This window comes from Micromys minutus (assembly GCF_963924665.1).
Source record: "Micromys minutus genome assembly, chromosome: 25".
NCBI lineage: Eukaryota > Metazoa > Chordata > Mammalia > Rodentia > Muridae > Micromys > Micromys minutus.
The window spans coordinates 16,684,516-16,705,160 of NC_137960.1; the positions used below are offsets into that span (position 1 = coordinate 16,684,516).

A 20,645-nucleotide genomic window follows, 5' to 3' on the forward strand; every position below is an offset into this window, starting at 1 on the left:
CATGCGTAAAGTGGGTGTGGTACCCTTGATTGTAAACTCTTAGGAGGTGGAGGCAGGAGGCTCTGCAATTCAGAGTCAGATTCAGCCTGGGCTACAAATACAGTATGCATGGTGGTTCTTCATACTCCTAATAACCTGCTGTTTCCAGTCTTTTTATTATGGAAATTTCAATCACTAGCGAGAGGAGACACAGTACTAACCCCACCTCTTCCGCGATTTTAATTCACAAGTCCCGGAGCCTCCCTGGGTCTTTTGGAGTAAGCTGCAGATTTTTACTTTCATTACTAGCTAAATATGCACCTCTAAAATTAGAGTCAGTTTTTCCTCCCAAAGACCACAACACCACGATCAGACTTTTAAACGGAACAAAGAAATTGCCGAAGATCAACCATCAAGAGTCAAAGCCCCAACTCGCTCATCATCTCCCTTTTAGAGTTAGCCTTCGCTGTCAACCCCGGAATTGCTACTTAAGCAAATTTCTCAGTTTCCACTGTAATTCGAGCAGCAGGTGGCCTCGTGGTCGGTGAGTGGGCGGGGCCTGAGCTCCGGTTAGGCGTCACCCCCCCTCCGGTTGCCTTGACAATGAGGGCTGCTTCGTCTAAAGAAAACATGCTAGGGTCTTCCACTGGATTGACCTCCTGGGGAATGACCACCCCAGGGGTGACGCCAGCAGGCAGCACGACTGATTCTGAGGTATGCACCCCTTTCCAGGCACTCCAGGACTGGGTGCTCGGCTAATACCAGGGTCACTCAAGGTCAAGGCCAGAGTCACCTAGGAATTTAACCTGTAATGGCCTGCAAGCTAGTGCTTGGAGCAGGGGTCCCCAGAACCCCTAAAGCTCATCCCAAACCCGGGAGCATACTCTGGAAATGCTTCCAACAGCCTGACAAATATGCAAATCTTCAACTGGGGGGGAGTAATCTCTGATCTTAAAGGGGACCAGTCCCTTTTTGCAAGTGACACAGATTTACTGTAAAGATCAATAACCTTTCAAAAGGTGTTAAAAGATTGCAGAGATATGAGTGAATCAGGCTTAGTTTCTGTTGTCACCTATCCCAGGAACTGAGAGTCTGTTCTCTGACCCTGGCCTCCTGGCTTACAGTGAATTTGTTCCTGGTACTCCAGGGACCTCTCTTGGGTAACACAAGGTCACCTTTTAAAACCCCCACCTAGCTCCAGCTATCAGTGAGTGGGAGACATGAAGTCAGTTTGCCCCTAGACTTAACAGTTGAACGTTTATTATTATTTCACTTATTTGTGGGTGGGTGGATGAAAGCCCCAGTACCAGGGCTTGGTGTGGAGTTCCGAGGACCACTTGATGGTCGTCCATTTGGGTCCCAGTGATGAAGGTCAGGTGTTCAGCTTTGGCAGAAGGAGCCACACTCCTTGCTAAGATTTTGACCACAAGTGCATCAGCTAAGGCATCTGCTTTGTTTTGGTTTGGTTTTATATTTAAATCTCGGTGAGTCTACCAAATACGGTTTCTTAGATGTTATTTCTTCTTCCTTTTTTTTTTTTTTAAAGACTCTGAAGAGTGAATAATGAAGTGTTAATTAACACGGCTTTGTTCAGCCTCCATATTAGTCTAAACAACAGTCTTTGTGAAGAAGTAAGTGTTCGCTGCAGACTCAGCATTCAGGAAGCACAAAGCCAATAATTTCATGCCTTCCTCTCCAACAAGGAAGCAAGCCATTCCCAGCCCACCCCCTCTGGGTCCTGCAGTACTGCAGGCAGACCGCTAAGCCTGCAGGCTCTCCCATGAGCCTTTCTAAATAAAATTAGCATACATTAAATGCACATTTTAACATGATAAACTGGATTCTAAGCTCATTCCTCCCTTGTGATCACTAATGTAAGTTAACATAATTTTTAAACGAGCGTAGAAAACTTTCCAATTAAATTCTGTGTCGTTTAAACATATACAAAATCTTGTGTGACTCTATGTCCCCGTGTGCTCACAAGCTAACTTTGCAGTGGATGCAATGCTCTTTCTAAGAACACTTAGTGATTTGAAGCTTAATGAATCAGGAGAGAGAGAGAGAGAGAGAGAGAGAGAGAGAGAGTTTAATAAAAGACTGAGCTAATATGCATACATGTACACAAATATACATATATCTATATTTCAATTTTATTAGCACAGCCTTTTTATTAACAAGAAACTGAAGAAATCCAGTTGTATCATGGGCTCACTTAGCAGTACTCCTTAGCCAAGGATGATCGTTAATATTCAGAGATGGGCTCTTCATTTTCCAGCCCTGTAAAACTGAGTCCTTTCTAGTCCACCATCTGGGCTGTCTTCGGACACTGAGTTTGGCAGGAAAACATGGCAAATGACCCTTGTAGACCAGGGCCAGTGCTCCTCTGGGGAAAGATCCTTGGGTCAGATTTCTTGCAGAGGTGACCCCCCCCCCCTTAATAATGATCCAATTTAGGGTTTCTTGTAAATTTCATATCTCAATTGATTCGGCAAGAAGACCATCTAGTCATCTGAGGCATGCAAGAATAAATTATTTATTTTCTGACCAAGTCTATCAAAAATATAAAGCACAAGCTTCAATTCCTGTGGTTTTCCATATATTGGTGTTGGGCAACATCAATAATAAAAATGGTTGCCTGATTCACGTAGTAGGTCCTCAAGCAATCATGTTAGCACATTGATATCACAGCCAGCCTGTCATGAGCCTGATCATGCAGACACCAGAAACTGCAGTCTATGCTAGGATACCTTGAGCAGAGGGCATGGGGCACAGAATCAAGAAAGGAGATTTGGGGGGTGGGGGGTTATCCTATGAGCTCTGCTTGCTAATATCTGAACTATGAAGTCCAGTTTCTTCAGAAATATTGGACAAAAATCCCCCCTTTTGAAACGTGAGACTCAACTTTTAGCCTTTATTTGTATGAATGTGAAAGGACAAAAGGAAAAAAAAACCAACAAATATGGAAAATAAAGGACAGCTAGTATAGGTCTTGTGAAAATATAAATAATCATCCAGTTCAAATTCTGCAGCCTCATGGTCAGTTAGTTCATAAATCGTATCCTCAAAAATGCTGATTCTTCAAAGGGATATGGCTTAGCTGATGTCAGAGAGCTATAGGGAATTCTGTTGCTGAATATGAGTCCTAGCATGTCCACGACAGGGGGTGTGAGCCTGCTCCCTCTGGTAAGTCACCAGAATGCAGACATGATCTTACAGGGGAAAATGCTGAGCCTTGCCTTAGAGATTGTCAGTATGTCTGGTGGGGATTTGTGGGCACTTTTATCTACACTCTGATGGTCCTCTGGAATGTTAGAGGTGCTCCTCCCACCCCCTCACCCCACCCCACCCCCATTGGGCTCAACTTGAATAGCAAACCTTCGAATTTCCACATCTTCAATATCATCCTGGAAACCTCTTATTTAAAGGACGATGCTTCAATGTGAATGAACCGTTGTACGACACAAGTCAACCTGGGCACACTGTGTGATCGTGAAAAAAAAAAGATAACATAAATAGACCTCAAATGTCACCATCTGTATTAGCGTGTGGATGCGGGGCCACAGCCTGGCTCGTTTCTCCCTGTGCCTGCTACAGACCCCTTTAAACCATTCTGTTCTCCCTTGTCAGGCGAGCCCGGCTCATTTTCAATCTTCTTATATTAAAAGATCTAGGCTCTAAGAACACGTCTTTAAGAAGTCCAAATTGTTATGTTTTGGCAGGGGAGGCTCTTGCATAAGCCACGGGGCACATGTGAAGGTCAGGGGGCAATACTGAGGAGTCAGTTCCTTCCTTCCACTGTGAGCACCAAGGATCAAACTCTACTTGTTAGGCCTGAGCTACAAGCTACCAGCCCACTGATCCATCTCGCAGGCCCAATATATATATTTAATAATATATGATATTATATTATACAAATATAATATATTGTATATAATTATATATGTATGTGTATGTATATGTTTACAATTATATATGTATGTGTATGTATGTGTTTATATGTGTGTGTATATGTATGTATATGTGAGGATTCTTATATATATATGAAATAAGGATTCTTCCTGCATAGTATACCAGCCTGTCTTTTCCCATCACACATAGAACAGGTAGAGGTAATATGAATGTACCAACCAAAAAAGCAGAATGCAGGTTTTCTATTGTGTGTAAAGTATGCATTTTAAATTGCTCTCCTCGTCCACTGACTAGTCTGTCTCTGTGTGTGATTCTGTGTGTCTATGTGTGTGTGTTGTGCTTACATGTACATAAGTGAAGCCACTTCCTCCTCAGTTTGTGAGACAGGACCTCTTCTTACTGGGAAGTTGACCTTGATTCCCCAAGACCAGTGGCCCTCAACCTTCCTAAAGCTGTGACCCTTTGAGACAGTTCCTCCTGCTGTGCTGACCCTGAACCGTAAAGTTATATCCACTGCTACTTCCTAAGTGTGATTTTGCCATTGTTAGGAATCATAGTGTAAGCATCCCTGAAGACAGAGCACTGGAACAGGGGTCCTGAGCCACAGGTTGGGAACTGCCGCTTTAGACTCTCTGGCTGTGGCATTCCCGGAATCTGCCTGTCTCAGACACTGTAGTACTGGGATTATTAATGCATGTATGTATGTATATATATGAGTTCAGGAGATCTGAACTCAGGTCCTGGTGATTTCATAGCAGGCACTGTAACCCACTGAGCCATCTCCCTAGACTGTGGAGTCTGTCCATTCTTTATCAATGTTACATTATTTTTATATTGAATGTTTGAATGTTTACATCCAGTTTGGGAAGACTCCACCCACCATCTTAACGCCTTCCAAGGGTCTGTATCCCCTCCTAAGAATTTAAGAGTTATCTCGTAATGTTCTGGGAAAATCCCACTGGAGTTTAGGATCGTCTTTGCTCTACATTTATGATGTGAGAGGAATTTTATTCCTTGAATCTGAAGGAGTCTCTGCTATATTTCTTTTATCAATTCTTATCCCTCAAGTTCTGTCCAAGTTTTAGGATTTTGCTACAATTCTTATGCCTTTATTATACTCAGAACAAAGCACAATTCAGAAACTTTGGACATTTCCATTTCTAATTAGTTTCTCAAATGGAGAAGAGAAACCGGCTTTGTGTATTTACGTTCTGTATAACCATCTTACCCTGCTTCCTAGCTGTTAGTACAATGTCAGGCTTCTTAAGGACACTATGATGTCATCTTCACATAAAGGCCTTTTTGTTCCTTTGTGTCTAAGGCTTAGCCGAATATTTCTTTTTCTTATCTTCTTACCATAATGGAGAAGAATGACTCTAATGTTGAATTACAGTAAAGTTGTTCGTCTGGATCCCATTACCAGCCCTTGGTTCGACATCTCTGACTACTGTCCCCATGTTCCGTATGATGGTAGCTGTTAGTTTTGGCAAATAGTCTCTGGCCTGTCTCTGGTTTCTTTTTCCATTTAATTTTGCCAAGTGCTTTGCGGCAGAGTTTAGAAGGTACCTGGTCAGTGTTTCTGTAACATTCATGGAATCCATGTTGAATTTGACATAAACTTATGTTCCCTACCATAGGTTCTGTCCATACGGTACATCATCTTTTAATCACAAGTGGGATCCACTCTTTCGAGATCAATTTTAAACTCAGATGACAGGCCAAGTTCATTAGTGATTTGGGTTTCTCTCTTCTCTTTGCTCTCCTTTGGGCTCTTCTATTTACATGGGCAGCCTATAAACACTGAACTCCTAAAAGCCTAAAAGTATTACCATAGCTTTTGATTAACCTAGGTTCTGACCAAGTGTAATACCAGATGGGCATGGTGACTTTACAAAAGGTAAAACCCAGTTTGTGTCCCATTTGGTCAGATAAATTTTCTTCTTTATCCCTACTAAGTATTTTCTTCATTAATCTCTGTATTTGTGCACTTTATGTTCCAATCGAAGCCACTTTCTCCCAGTCCCCTACCATGTCACACAGCCCATCCCCTACTTTCCTCACCTCTGGGAAAGGCTTAACAGGATGGCACTCCTTAGTTTAAAATCCAGCATTTGTAAACAAGCCCATGGTCCTTCTGACTGGGACAGCCCTCTTTCCTCATCTGACGTATCTGATGTTTTTCCTTTAATGAGGCTTTTTAGAGACTCTCCTATATGAATCACCATCAATGATGGGTGGGTGCATAGGTACAAATATGGGGTGCTTAGTTGACACCGGAAAAGAAGAAATGAGACATAAGGTTATCTGGCAACTAACCCAAAGGCTTAACGTGTTGACTTTGGAATAGAGGCTAAGACCAAAAGGTGGTGGGAATGTAGGTGTTAACAGTGCAGTGTAAACGTGGACCTTCCAATATGGAAACACAGGGGCATAGGGAGCCAGAAACAGGTGGGCAAGTTTAGCCTGTTTATGAATCGCTGCTGTGTCTTCTGACTATGCAGATCTGGATGTGTGCACTATAAGACCAAAGATTCTCAGTCACCTAATACTCTTTCTAGTGCAAGACAGCATAAATATATATATATATATATATATATAATGTATATATGTATATATATATATAAATCTATTACATATAATAGAATACATATATATATATATATATTGTGTATATGATTATGTATATAAGAAAGAAGGAGGGTAAGAGGCCTCATTTAAAATAGGTTCAGAAATATAGGTATTTGTTTAAATGCTGCTATTACTAACACTAAAACTAACAAGAGAGGCAAACTCGCTGAAAGATGACTATCCTAAACCCACACATTTTAGTAGAACAGAGGCTCTGGTATCAGGTATCATTGCTTCAGCTCTGACTATCAAAGGGTTGATATGACTAGATTGTCTTTGTATCTATATAACTTTATACCTATATGAACTTCATACAGCTCTCTCTATGCGACCCAATTTTCTTTCTATTCTGAATTTTCCTCTCCAAGTATATGGCTCTGTATGTCTGTGTCTTGCATTTTCCTCCTACTTCTCTCTTGCCCTGACTCATCATGACCATCCGTGATTATTCAAAACACAGAAAATTTTTTTTAAAAAATTCTAATTCTAAATTTAAGATCAAATGAGTTGGCTCAGCTTATAAAATTAATCAGCAACCAAACCATCACCTTGTCTGCAGTTCGTCTAAAATCCCAGTTCCTCAACTCGGTAAAAGCACACCATCCTGGAATGGAGATGAAACTCAACAGTCCCTCATAACCCATGCTAACCCTGCAGGGCTTGCAAAATTTCAAACAGACGGGAAGATAGGAGGATCGTGTAAGAGAATGATCGGTATAAGAAAGAGTATCCTTTCTGTTAAAGGATGTGTTATGGTATGCTCAGCCAAGGAAGTGGCACAATTAGGTGTGGCCCTGTGGTAGTAGACGTGGCCTTGTTGGATGGAGTATGTGTATCATTGTAAGTGTGGGCTTTAAGATTCTCATGCTAGCTGTCTCCAAGCCAGTATTCTGCTAGCAGCCTTCAGATGAAGATTTACAAGTCTCAGCTCCTGCACTAAACCTGCATGGATGCTGCCATGCTCTTGCCTTGATGATAATGGACTGAACCTCTGAACCTGTAATTCAGCTTCAATTAAATGTTGTCCTTATAAAACTTGTCTTGGTCATGGTGTCTGTTCACAGCTATAAAACCCTAACTAAGACAGAAGTTGGTACCAAGGACTGGGGTATTACTGTGATAGGCCTGACCATGCTTTTGTTTGGAAGAATGTGAATTTAGGACTTTGGATTTGGAAAGCCATAGAATGCTTTACGTGGGGTTTGATGGGCCATCTAAATAGGAATATGGAAGACTTTTTTGCTGAGGGTAATTTGAACTGTGGGAGCCTGGCTCTAGAAGTTTCAGAGAATTTTGATAGGTGGTAGAGAGACTGTTTTTGTAAAGTTTTGGTAAAGAATGTGGCTGCTTTTTGCCCATGTTTGAAGAGACTATCTGAGGGTAAGGATAAGAGATTTATATTATCTTCCATTGACAAAGGAAGCCTCAAAATATCACAGCAGAGACTTTGTTCTCTGGTTAAGTCTCATGAAGAACATTTGAACAAGCATAGCAAGCTGAGAGAGGAAAATATAAAACATATTAAAGGGGCACCAGGAAATAAAATGGAACTGAATCCTCTGTTCAAGGATACTAAGTTGAATTAAGAAAGTAATGACCTTGTGGCAAGATTAAGGGAGTTATGACTTTGGGGTAAGATCTTACCCAGCTAAATTTAGGTCCAGGCATATGTGGTACACACCTTTAATCCCAGGAGATAAAGCCAAACAGATCTCTGAGTTCAAGGCCAGCCTGAGACAGAGATTTAAATCCAGATATACTATGTCAAACTACAGAGAAAGTTTTAGGACAGCCAAGCCCAGGCAGTGAGGGAGACAGAAAACAGAAAGCTGGTGACAATGTAATAGGACAAGTAGCCATGTCGCAGCCCCAGCAAGCAGCAGAACTTGGCAGCTTTGGCCATGTGATTCTGACTTCAGAGTCCAGAATAAAAGGAACCAATGGGAAAACTTATGCTGGTTAGCTGGAGCTAAGAAATTAGCAGTGACTAAGAAGAGATCAGCATCATCAAAGTAAAATCTTCTAGGAAGTATTTTCTGGGAGCACAAAGAAGCTGTGTTTCAGAGATAGCCAAGGTTGGACCTTGTGCTACAGCTGTACTTGGTAATGTGTAAGAGTCACACAAGTGGTACTAGTTTTGAAGGCATGCAGACATCATGAAGAACAGCTGAGGCTTGGCACTGTGAGAGGCCATGGGGCCATTGGTGAAGGTGCATTTGTAGTTGACAGCCCAGGACTGAAGGGGTCATGAAAAAGAGTAGAGGCTTGGCACCATGAATAGAATATATGAAAGACTATTGGCGAAACCTAATTGCATAGGAAGATCCCAGTGTATTGGAGATTCGAGTACCATGGGATCATCACCAAGAACAGCAGTGGTAATAGATCAACCTGAGCTTAGAGTGCTACAGAGGGAAGAGCTGGAGAAGTGACGCCAGCCCTTTGGAGGAGCCCAGAAGATCATGTGTGGATCCCAGACATTGAAACCAGAAGCTGTACCATTGAAGTTGCTTTGGAGACCCCAAGATGTTTGAGATGCCAGAGCCATGGGCTGTCTGCTGAGGAAAGCTGCTAACAGGGAGTGCAACCAGCTGGGGAGAAAGAAGCTTGTTGCAGTCAACAAAGATGAGAAAGGTGTTGGAGACCTGAAGGCTGCTTTGACATCAGCCATGGAGGTGCAGAGTTTGAAGTTTGCCCAGATGGTTGACAGACTTGCTTTGGGGATTTCAGTTATGTGATTGGCTGGATGAATCTCCAAAGAGAACTTGAACTTCGGACTTTTAACACTGTTGTATGGGGACTTTGGAAGTTGGACTAATGTATTTTGCACTATGCTATGATTAAGTATGCTCCCTCCGTAGACTCATATGTTTGAATATGCCTATGGGGACCAGGGAATGGACTGTTATGGTTTGTATATGCTCAGCTATGGGAGTGGCACTATTAGAAGATGTGACCCTGTTGGAGTAGTTGTGACTATGTTAAAATAAATGTGGCCTTGTTGGAGTAGCTGTGGCCTTGTTGGAATAGGTGTGACCTTGTTAGAGTAGATGTGGCCTGGCTGGAATAGGTGCGTCATTGTAAGTGTGGGCTTTAAGACTCTCTTGCTAACTACCTGGAAGCCAGTCTTCCAGTAGCAGCCTTTAGATGAAGATGTAGAACTCTCAGCCCCTCCTGCACCATGCCTGCTTGGATGCTGCCATGCTTCTGCTTTGATGATAATGGACTGAACCTCTGAACCTGTAAGCCAGCCCCAAGTAAATGTTGTCCTTATAAGAGTTGCCTTGGTCATGGTGTTTGTTCATGGCAATAAAACCCTAACTAAGACAGGATGTTTATAACCAAAACACATTCAAGCAAATGGAACACCGTGCGTCTGACTGAAATACTATCCTCTACCCAAACTCATCGATTTGATTGGACTTTGAAGTATCTGAGAGACCAGCAGGTGCCAAGTATATGCTAGCAGGTGCTAAAATATCAGATCCAAGCAATCCTATGACCTACTCATGTTTAATTTATTCATAGTTAATAGCACAGCCTCAGTGTAACTATCTAAATAGTAAGTTATAAGAGTAGCGTTAGCTTTGGGATTCTCCGTTAGGAAGCAGTGGTGCTGATGCTGTAGCTCAGTGGGCGGGGTGATCGTGTAATGGGTGGGAAGGGCTGGCTTTATCTCCAGCACTGCATGAACTAGCTATGGCAGTGCATACTTGGAATCCCAGCATCAGTTTGTGTGCAGCTGCCACCATCCTGGCTGCATGCCACCTCCTCTCTGTCTTGATCCCCAACCCTTCTCTTCTTACTGTGAACTGGAGCCATCTCATGCACTAACTGACATCCTTAAACTTGACCTTCCTGACGCCGCCCTTTCTAAGTAACTTTCTAAATATTTGTCCCTCGCTTTGTACAACTCACAGCAACTCTGCTGCGAGGGGCCCGGTACCACCTGCTTTAGAAACACCAGCTCTCCATGAAAAGTGTTTTAACACTCTTTTCTCTAATCCTTTCTCCTACTTCCTGACATTACCCATTTTCTCTGCATCTTCCACGGGTCCCAGTCGCGTCCAAGCATTTCCCTACTCAGAAATTCCATATATCCCCATCTTCTGTGTTGGTGAGAAAAAACCCCATGTCTCACCATTTCTCCACGGGCCGGGGTCTAAAGCATCTCTGATCCCACATATATCTGTTCTATTTTGTAAGCATTTAGGAAGTACCAATGGTCTCCTTAAACTCAGGCCCTCCCACAGCATCCTGCAGTGAGCACAGCCCACCTGATGACAACTCATCCCTGGTACCTGTCCTACGCACTACTGGGAATCTTTTGTGCAGGCTTCTGTCTATTCTGGTCCTGAAGGGTCATTCACAGATTCCCTTTCTGTGAAGTTTAGCCATGTTCCTGTCCTTGCCTTTGCTTAGGGACCAAACACCTCACTTAGTACATACAGCTCATGTCTCATGTTCACCTTTCTCTGAGATATTCCTTCCAGCTGTTTGAGAACCGAGTCCATGTACATGATGTGTTCTGATGAACTCCACGTCGACCCCTGCCCCCACCGTGCTGGGCCCACATTTTGTTACTCTGTGGTCCCCTTTCATGACTGGGCATTGAACTCTTTGGAGTGTGCAAGCCTCTCTCCTCACTTCCCCTCTCTTGAGCCTGCAGTTCAACTGGAAATATGTAGAATTTATATACATAACATGTAGGAATAGCCAGTTGGTGTCTGATGAATTGTAAAGCAGCCCTCAGCTCTGTATTTACCTAAGGATAGGCTGTCTAGCCATCTAACTGTGTGACTCCTTGGAGGTGAGCCACTACCATGTAACAACAGAAAAGGAAAACAACGAAGGTGCTGTTTTTAATATCATTGTGGTCAGTACACAAAATATCTGATTCAGATACCTCCTTCTTCTTTGATTTGCTTTAATAGAAAAATATTGAATTCCAGGAGAATGAAAGGATTCTGTCTCCAGATATACTCTCCAATGACCAGATCGTTGAGCTGCTGGGAGAAGAGGACGTGAATAGAATTCAAGAGTAAGTTACTCCAGAGTCTCAGTCAAGTAGAGATCAGTTCTAGGCCTTCGTTGCTAAGTGACCACACAGTGCATTATTTACTCATGTTAAGCTTTTAATTCAAACTATGTGCTATTATAGTATCTAACAAAATACACCAAGTCTTGAATACACACACACACACACACACACACACACACACACACACACACACACACATGCAAGAGTAATTGACTCCGTACAGCTCAGGAGCCTTTGCTGGTGTATCACATGCATTGGCAATGTATCTGTCAGTCTTGACCAAGAGAACCTGTATCTAGCCTTTGCCCTGTTCTCTTGTATGCATGAAACTCTCACTATGTCCAATAATCTAAAGGGCATCCCTTCCTAACATTAACTATGTTATATATGATACAGTACATATGTTACTAGCATTAATAGTTAAGTAGGTTATTATCTTAGTTTGGGTCACTGTTACTGTGATCCAACATCATGACCAAGGTAACTTTGGGGGAGGGGTTATTCAGTTATTCAGCCAATTCAACACTACTGTCCATTGTTCAAGAAGACACTCAAACAGGGGGGAACCTGGAAGTGAGAGCTGCTGCAGTTGCCTTAGAGATTCAGTTGCTGCTGACTGACTTGTTCCCATGCCTTGCTCAGCCGGCTTTCTTATAGAGCCCAGGTCTACCCGCTCAGGGGTGGCCCCACCCACATCGGGCTTGGTTCTCCCCCATCAATCATTAATTAAGAATATTTCCTATTGGCTTGACTGCAGCCTGACCTTATGGAGGTATTTTCTACATCGGGATTCCCTCTTCTCCAATGACTCTAGCTTGTGTCAAGTTGACATAAAACTAATCCATCACGCTTAGGATTTTGAAAATTCTACACACTAGCCATTTACCAATGATAATTACTGAAAAATAATGCTGTTCTCCAGACACTTCCAGCATGTGTTATTTTAAAATATAGCTGAGACAGAATTTGACAGTGATCCTAATGTTGCACTCTCTTAGGTATAGAATACTAAATAAATATGTCATTTGTTTAGAATATTAGCCAGATAGATCAATCAACATGATTTCCTTAAAAACATCTATTAGTGGCTAGAAAGGTGTCTCAGGGACTAAGAACATGTAATGGTTTTGATTGGGGCCGTGTTTTATTTCCTGTACCCACATTAAGAAGTCTGCAACTAACTGCCTATAACTTTAACTCCAGAGAACACAAAACTCTTTCTTGCCCCATGTGGACACCCGACTCATTTGCACATAATCCTCCAGACAGACAGACACACATGCAAGTCACTTAAAGAAAACAAAAAGATGTTTTAGTCATCCCACCTTGAAACCTGCTTGGCTACAGAGAGCAGTCCTGGGTTGGTGTGATGCATTAACCTGTACCCGAGTCCTGGACTTTGCAAGCCAGTACGCAGGATACTAGCAAGGTGTCACAGACCGTAACGGCACATAGAAAATGCCTCCATCACTGGTGGCCACAGACAGACTTTACAAGTACTGTGTGGCCCTGAGTCCATCTCCTCCGGAGAAGGAGCTAGGACATCCATCCTGGATGGCAGGGGGATCGGAGAAGACAAAGCTAATCAAGAGAAGCAAGTAACGCTGAAGGGTTTTTCTCAAGATGCACTTCACCCCCAACACTAGCAGACTCTTGTGGGAAGTGATGGCAGTGACTGGACCCAACTCCTGCATCTGCAGCCTCCGGAGAGGTGGTCAGAGAAGTAAAATTCCCACCAGAATTTACTGATTTCTTGTAACACTTTTACCATTTTTTTAAAATAAATATTTACTGAGTATTCTGATTCTGATTCTTAGGTGAGGGATGTTTAAAAAGCAAAATATACACACACATGCATACACACACATACACACACATGCATATACACATGCACACACATACACATACATACATACACATACATGCACACACATATACACACATGCACACACATACTCACACATACACACATATGCATACACACATACACACAGATGTACACACACATACACACATGCATACACACATACACACACATACACACACATGCATACACACATGCACACACATACTCACACATACACACATATGCATACACACATACACACAGACGTACACACACATACACACATGCATACACACATACACACACATACACACACATACACACACATGCATACACACATATACACACATGCACACACATACTCACACATACACACATATGCATACACATATACACACAGACGTACACACATACACACATGCATTCACACATACACACACATACACACACATACACACATGCATACACACATATACACACATACACACATGCATACACACATGCACACACATACACACATGCATACACACATGCACACACATACACACATGCATACACATACATACACATGCATACACACATATACAAACATGCATACTCACACATGCACATGCATACATACATGCACACACATACATACATGCATATACACATACACATGCATACATACATACACACATGCACATGCATACACACATGCACACACATACACACACATGTATACATACACATAACACATACACACATACACAACCTATACATACAAGTAACAAATACATACAAAACAATTTTTTAAATTGATTTCAAGTGATTACAGTATTAATAATACACATTGTGATATTATGTAAAATGCTTCCTCCACTTGAAGGCCACTATATGAAAGCGGTCTCTGTCATTGTCATATACTCAATACTAAGTGAGAATAAATCAGGGAAAGTGACAGATTTTTAATCCAGCTTCCAATTTACTTGTAATGAATAGTAAGTAAAATGTCAACATTAAAAATACCAAACATCTATTATTTAATAGTAAGCAATATTAAATAAAATGGTAGGTTTTTTTCTTAGAATCCTGGTTTTTCCCACATCGTGGCTTATGCTGTGGTTATAGATCTTACCTTATAGAAGGCTTTTTTTTCTCACTTATTGACTGTCCTTTGCTGTGATATATCCACATTCAGAAAATACTTTTGAGCATCAGGGTGCTTCTGTGGAATGAGGCACAGGACGCAGCAGGTGTCACGGCTGTCGGGGAGGGACAGGGCAGAGCAGCTCGCTCAGAGTCCAAAGCACAAGCTCAGCCCCAGTTCACAGCCAGCCTGGTTTTCAAAACACTGCAGAACAGCCAGGGCCACCTGGCCCTAGCCTAAAGATGCAACACACAACACAACGTAAAACTTAGCCACATAGGCCGTATGTACAACCACCATGTCAAAGTCAGGTTGACATTGCTAGTGTCCCGAATGTAGAGGTCACACAAAGGGATGTCAAATTTTAGGACAGGCTTATCTTGGGAGTCATTTTTTTTTTAATTTTCTTGTGTTTTTAAATATGATTTCTGTAACAATCTACATGTGTTTGCAATCATTTTCAATTTAAAACAGCGTTCTTGTAAGTGATAGTTATATATTTTTCAAAAAGACAGTAGTATAATTTAATTACCCTCTCTTGGGTGACCAAAATAGTCCAAGATTATGCAGTTTGAAAAGCTATAAACCTACTTAAATAAATTACAACAAATCACCATATTTCCCTACATTTCCCAATTATGAGTTTTCCTCTATACCAACAGGCAACCCAAGAGACATAAAGGATTATTCAAAATACATTCTGAAATAGACTTCACATGTCTGGTGTTCTCATGACTTCTAGCTGCTACCAATATTTTATTTATATGTTAACTTGGCAACACTTACAAATCTACTCCAAAGTTTCGTTGTAAAAAACAAAACAAACAAACAAAAAACAGAGGTATCTACAAAAATCAGTTAAGAGCACCAGAGATCCCGGGTTTGATTCCCAGCACCCACATGGTGGGTGTACTAGAGTCACAAAATTTATGGGTAGTCTCTACATAGCAACAGTTTTGTCGGTGACTTTACAGTCTGTAGTTCAACTCCCTAACAATGGTCGGCAGCAGCTGTGAAGTCCAAGGATCTAGCAGATGCTCAGTCCCACAAGACAAGCAGGCAAAGAGCCAGCCTTCCTCCGTACAATGTCCTTATGTAGATCTCCAACAGAAGATGTGTCCAAGATTAACGATGTGTACCTCCACATCCAGGTCTTGCACTTGCTTTGTCCCAGATGACCTTGAGCTCAACGATCTCCTTGCTTTAATTTTCTAAGATCCACAGCCTCTATGCCTCAAGATCAGGTTCACAGGTGAGCCTCCCAATTCTGGACTGTTCATTCCAGATATAGTCAAGTTGACAACCAGAAATAGCCACAAAAGTGAGTAACCACCCTCTGTAAGTCCAGTTCCAGGGAACGGGGATCAAATGTCATCCTCTGGCCTCCTTGGGTACCACACTTACCAGAGGCACCCAGACAAACATGCAAGTCAAACACCCACACACATAAAATAAAAATTAAAAACAATTTAAAAAATCTTTTTTAAACGGTAGAGGCTAGTTAAGAATAACGTCATAAACACGGAAGTAACACTGAACCTTGGTTTTGTTTAACTGTGTTTTTGGAAACTGAGCCTTAACTCTGCCACCCAGGCTGGATTCAAGCTCAAGAGAACACCCCTGCCTCACCACCACACCAGGTCTACCAAGATCCCTTCAAATAACCATCTGCGGGGCAGAACCGCTCTGAGTTGCTTAAACGCTCTGCAGAGGTGGCTTCTGTGGTGATGCACTTCAGAAGAGAAAGGTGTTCCGAGTTCCAAAGCATGAAGGATCTACAAAGTCGTTTTGATAACCCTCTCTATGCAACAGAGCAGGTGGCCTCTGGCCACATCACAGTTCCTTTCACTTCCTGAGCATCAGCCCACAGTGTCTGTAGCTCTCCATCCCTCCTGCCTCTCCGACTCCGTCCTCCCCTGCGACCAAACTGGTCAGTAGAATGCAGAAGACCTGTGTTCCAGCTGTGGCCATGGCTTGCTCTGCATGGCTCTCTGAATCTCCTTTGGAGTGAAAGAAAACACTTTATTGTAAAAAAAATAATAAATAAATAAAGCAGCCAACACTAAGTCCTGAGGATCAACCAAGGGCAGGAATTCACTGGTACTAGGAAATTGGAAGGAGGGAGGGAGGGAGAAAGGGAGAAAGAAAGGGAGGGAGAGAGGAAGGGGAAATAGAATGGGGGTGAGAATGGGCCAGAGCCGGGGTGGAGAGAGGTCTGAGAGTAGTCACCCAAACAAACTTGAAAACATCATCGTTGAGTTTATTCAAATACAAGAGCTGAAAAAAAAAAAAAAAAAAAAAAAAAAAAAAAAAAAAAAAAAAAAAACAGGAAGCAAAGAGCACAGCAAGGTATTTGGGTCAGATATTTACTGAAGAATATACAGAAAGCAGAGGGCAGATGAAGAGAATGTGGGGTCCTGGGAGGACCAAGAGAAGTGAGAAGAAACGTTAACTACAAGTCATGATTAAAGACTGATTCCACAGGCAGGAGATTAAAGAGCGGATAAGATATGCACATAAAGGAGCTGTTAAAGCTAAAAGAAGTCACTAAGCATAGGCAAGGAAGTTAATGTGGAATCTGCTTTGCCAAAAATGAAGTCAGTGGTAAGCTAAATGTAGGAGAATTCACAGCAACGAGTGTGTCACAGTTCATTGGGGGGGTATTGGGTTGCACACACTATGAAACGAACAGGAAGAGGATTACCCTTCATGGAATATACATGCTCCGGGTCTCCTGTTTCATCGGGATGAAGCTTCAGACGTCTCTTTATGTCCAGGATGAGGTGACCCCGGATGAACAATGAGCAGGCAGGCCTTGCACAGTTTCCTGTCAAGGCTGGACAGCAGCTGTCTGGGAGAACAGACGCGTCATCAGAACCTGGTTTGTGGAAAGAACAGGAATTGAGAAGCAAATTCTAGCAGAGACTGTCCAGAACGTTTTTATACAAGAAACTCAAAAACTAGGGTGTGTCCTGTGGTTTAATTGAAAAATCGACCTATCGCCTCGGGCAAGATTAATCAATTCATTATGGATCTAACATAACAAAATCCGGCAAGATTAATCAATTCATTATGCATCTAACATAACAATAATAAGAAAACTGCCACAGAGAAATTGTGATTTAAAATAAAATAAATCTCTGTCAGTAAGCACAGGACTCATTTGAAATTAAAATAAAGGCAAACAGGATAATTATAAACTAGAACAACCATTCTAGAACATTTTGGTAAAAATAAGTACGTGTGTGAGGGAGAAATAACCCAATTTCTTCCTTTCACATAAATAAGATTGGCTTTCAGAATGCTTTGTAAGCACTGTATCTAAAATATGAAGGGTCAATAGTCCTTGTTTTACACACACGCACACACACAGACACACACACACACACACACACACACACAGTGGGGTTGGAAGACATGCTGGGTGTGCCAAGGGCACCTACACTGAGATGAGGAAGCCCCAGTCACCGCCATGTTAAAGTTGGGCATCATACAACTGATCCCAGCGCAAGCTGGCAAGTTATCACCTGGTTTCTGCACACACACATATACCTAATACACGCTAAACATTTTTAAATGGATTCATATATGAAAATACTGCATGTATGTATACACATGAATATGCATAAACACAGGCCTATATTATATATGATATCTCCATAAACTCAATTTTGATGTCAAACTGCCTTCTAAGTTTCCTGACGTGGGAGATTGCATATTAGGACTACACGATGATTACCAGTAACAAAGCTACTCCTTAATTCATTTCTGGTTGTCGCATGATGGAAGAAAGCTATGTCGTCGTCGTCATGGTCATTGTCATTATGAATTAACAAAACAGTCAGATAACTGCAGCAAACCTGTCCTCTTAGACCAGTTTCATTGGCTGAACGGCATTGTGTGGCATGGGGGGGGGAAGAGGAGGGGACAAAACCGTCGCTTAAAACCATCAGACTTTATGTCGGGTGTGCAGCGTCCCCGATAGGGCTGCACCTGTGCGTAATGATCAATTTAAAAAGCTCTGCAAGAAGGCTTGGGGTTCAGTCTACTGAGGCTGCTCCTCATGCTCTTCGAGGCTTCACATTCTCTGCTGCCGCTCTCTCTGCAGTCGCCACACATTGCTCGGATTACCAGCACTTGAGCAGGACAGTGATTTGTTACATAAAAAAAAATATATATATTAACTTCTAAACTTGTTTCCCTTATCATGATTTGAATATAGTGAGGGACAAAGACCCCCCCTTTGGAAAATGGTAGGGTAAATTTGTCTCAAGTACCATCAGCCAGCTTGTCGCAAGAAACCACATGCAAGCAACAAGGTAAAGCAATCAAGGTGAAGGTCCCAGCCTTGAGCTTGGAAGATGAACCCCCATGGTTATCACAGATCATCTGGACAGGCCGGAAACAGTTTAAGGGAGATACAGCGACAGGTCTTAGAAGGAAGGCAAGATACAGGACACTTCCTGGACGGGGAAAAACAAACAAAACCACCCTAAATACTGTGCCACAAAGCCCTGTTGGCAGCGTAGGACAAGGGTGAGCAGAGACAGAGCACACATATCTATTTATGCTGAAGAAAAATGAGCCTATTTTTTTTTTTACTTCTTTTACCTCACTTACCAAAACAGCAAGAAGTGTTCCAAGCATCGGCAGAAAGTTACACCACACAGGAAATGCCCAGGAGTTTATTATCAAAGCACAGGAAGTACTTTGTATCATGACACAGGAAGTAACTAATTGTTTGTATCATAGCCAGGTCTTCACATCCATTTTATTTCCCACAATCGGCTGTCCGCAGACATCAACTACGTTCATTCAAAGATAATTAACCCATGGGGAATACGCAAGCAGAGACGTGTATGCATAACACACAGTCAGAGAAGGGACAGGACAAAGGCACCACCAAAAAGAAGTGAGCAGGAACACAGAAAAAATACAGGCAAATGTTGTGCCACAAGTTTTTAAAACCACAAGAGCATAAAACAGCCTTCGAGAAGCTGGAGGGAGAGATCGTGAAGAAGATTGTAAGTGTCAACAGAAAAATGTAGGAAAAGAAAGTCGAACAGCAGCTCAGGAAAGGACCACATGCTGAACACATCCTGGGAGAGAAGAAATAAGAAATAGACTAGAAGAAAGGAAGTACTTAGGGGGAAAGGGTACCCAACATAAAACAAGCAAAATAGTAGGGATCCCTGGAGAGAGAATACGGGAGAGAGAACAGAAATGGGGGTTGGGGAATCTCTAGGACAGAGGCTGATAGGTGGGGGGAGCCCCAGGAGGTTGACTCTAGCTGAGACTCCTAGCAGAAGGGGATATGGATCCTGAAGGGGCCATTTCCTGTAGTCAGGTAGGACTCTCAGTGGAGAGATAAGGAGCAACCTGTGCACAAAACCTTCAGCCAAAGATGTGCCCTGCCTACAAGATGTTCAGGGACAAAGATGGAGCATAGACAGAGGCAATGGCCAATCAATGACTGCCCCAAATTGAGACTCATCCCATGGGCAAGAACCAAACCCTGACCCTGTTAATGATACTGTTATGCTTGCAGACAGGAGCCTAACAATAACTGTCCTCTGAGAGGCTTCATCCAACAGTCAATGGAAAGAGATGTAGAGACCCCAGCCAAACATTAGATGGAGCTCAGAAAGTCTTGTGGAAGAGCTGGGGGGAAAAATTGAGCAAACCAAAAAGAACAGGGACTCCACAGGAAGACCAATAGGGTCAACTAACTTGACCCTTCAGGACTCCCAAAGACTGAATTATCAACCAAAGAATGAATGAGCATGGGCTGGGCCTAGGCCCCTGTAGATTTTTAGCAGATATGCAACTCAGTATTCATGCAGGACCCCCAACAACTGGAACTGTTGCCTGCCTGTGGGTCATTCCCCTAACTGGGCTGCCTTGTCTGGCCTCTGTGGGAGAGGATATGCCTAGGCCTAGTCCTACAGTGACTTGATGTTCAGAAGGTTGGGTAGTATATGGGGGGAGGGCAGTGATACCCAGAGGGGAGTATCACCTATTCTCAGAGGGGAAGTGGAAAGAGGAAGGGGGAGGATCTATGTGAGGAAGTAGAGGGAAGATGATATTTGGATGTAAAGCAAATAAATTAGTTA

The 20,645-nt window shown here is 42.4% G+C and overlaps 1 protein-coding gene across 1 annotated transcript in view; it reads left to right on the plus strand.

Moving 5' to 3' along the window:
- Nucleotides 1–582: 582 nt before the first annotated feature.
- Nucleotides 583–20,645, plus strand: part of CABCOCO1 (ciliary associated calcium binding coiled-coil 1) — a gene marked incomplete at both ends in the record, with an annotated part of 103,324 nt that continues 83,261 nt past the window's right edge. The window contains 2 exons of the mRNA XM_080937652.1: nt 583–693; nt 11,469–11,557. Of these exons, the coding sequence (XP_080793778.1) occupies nt 583–693; nt 11,469–11,557 (200 nt within the window). The remainder of the gene's footprint in view (nt 694–11,468; nt 11,558–20,645) is intronic.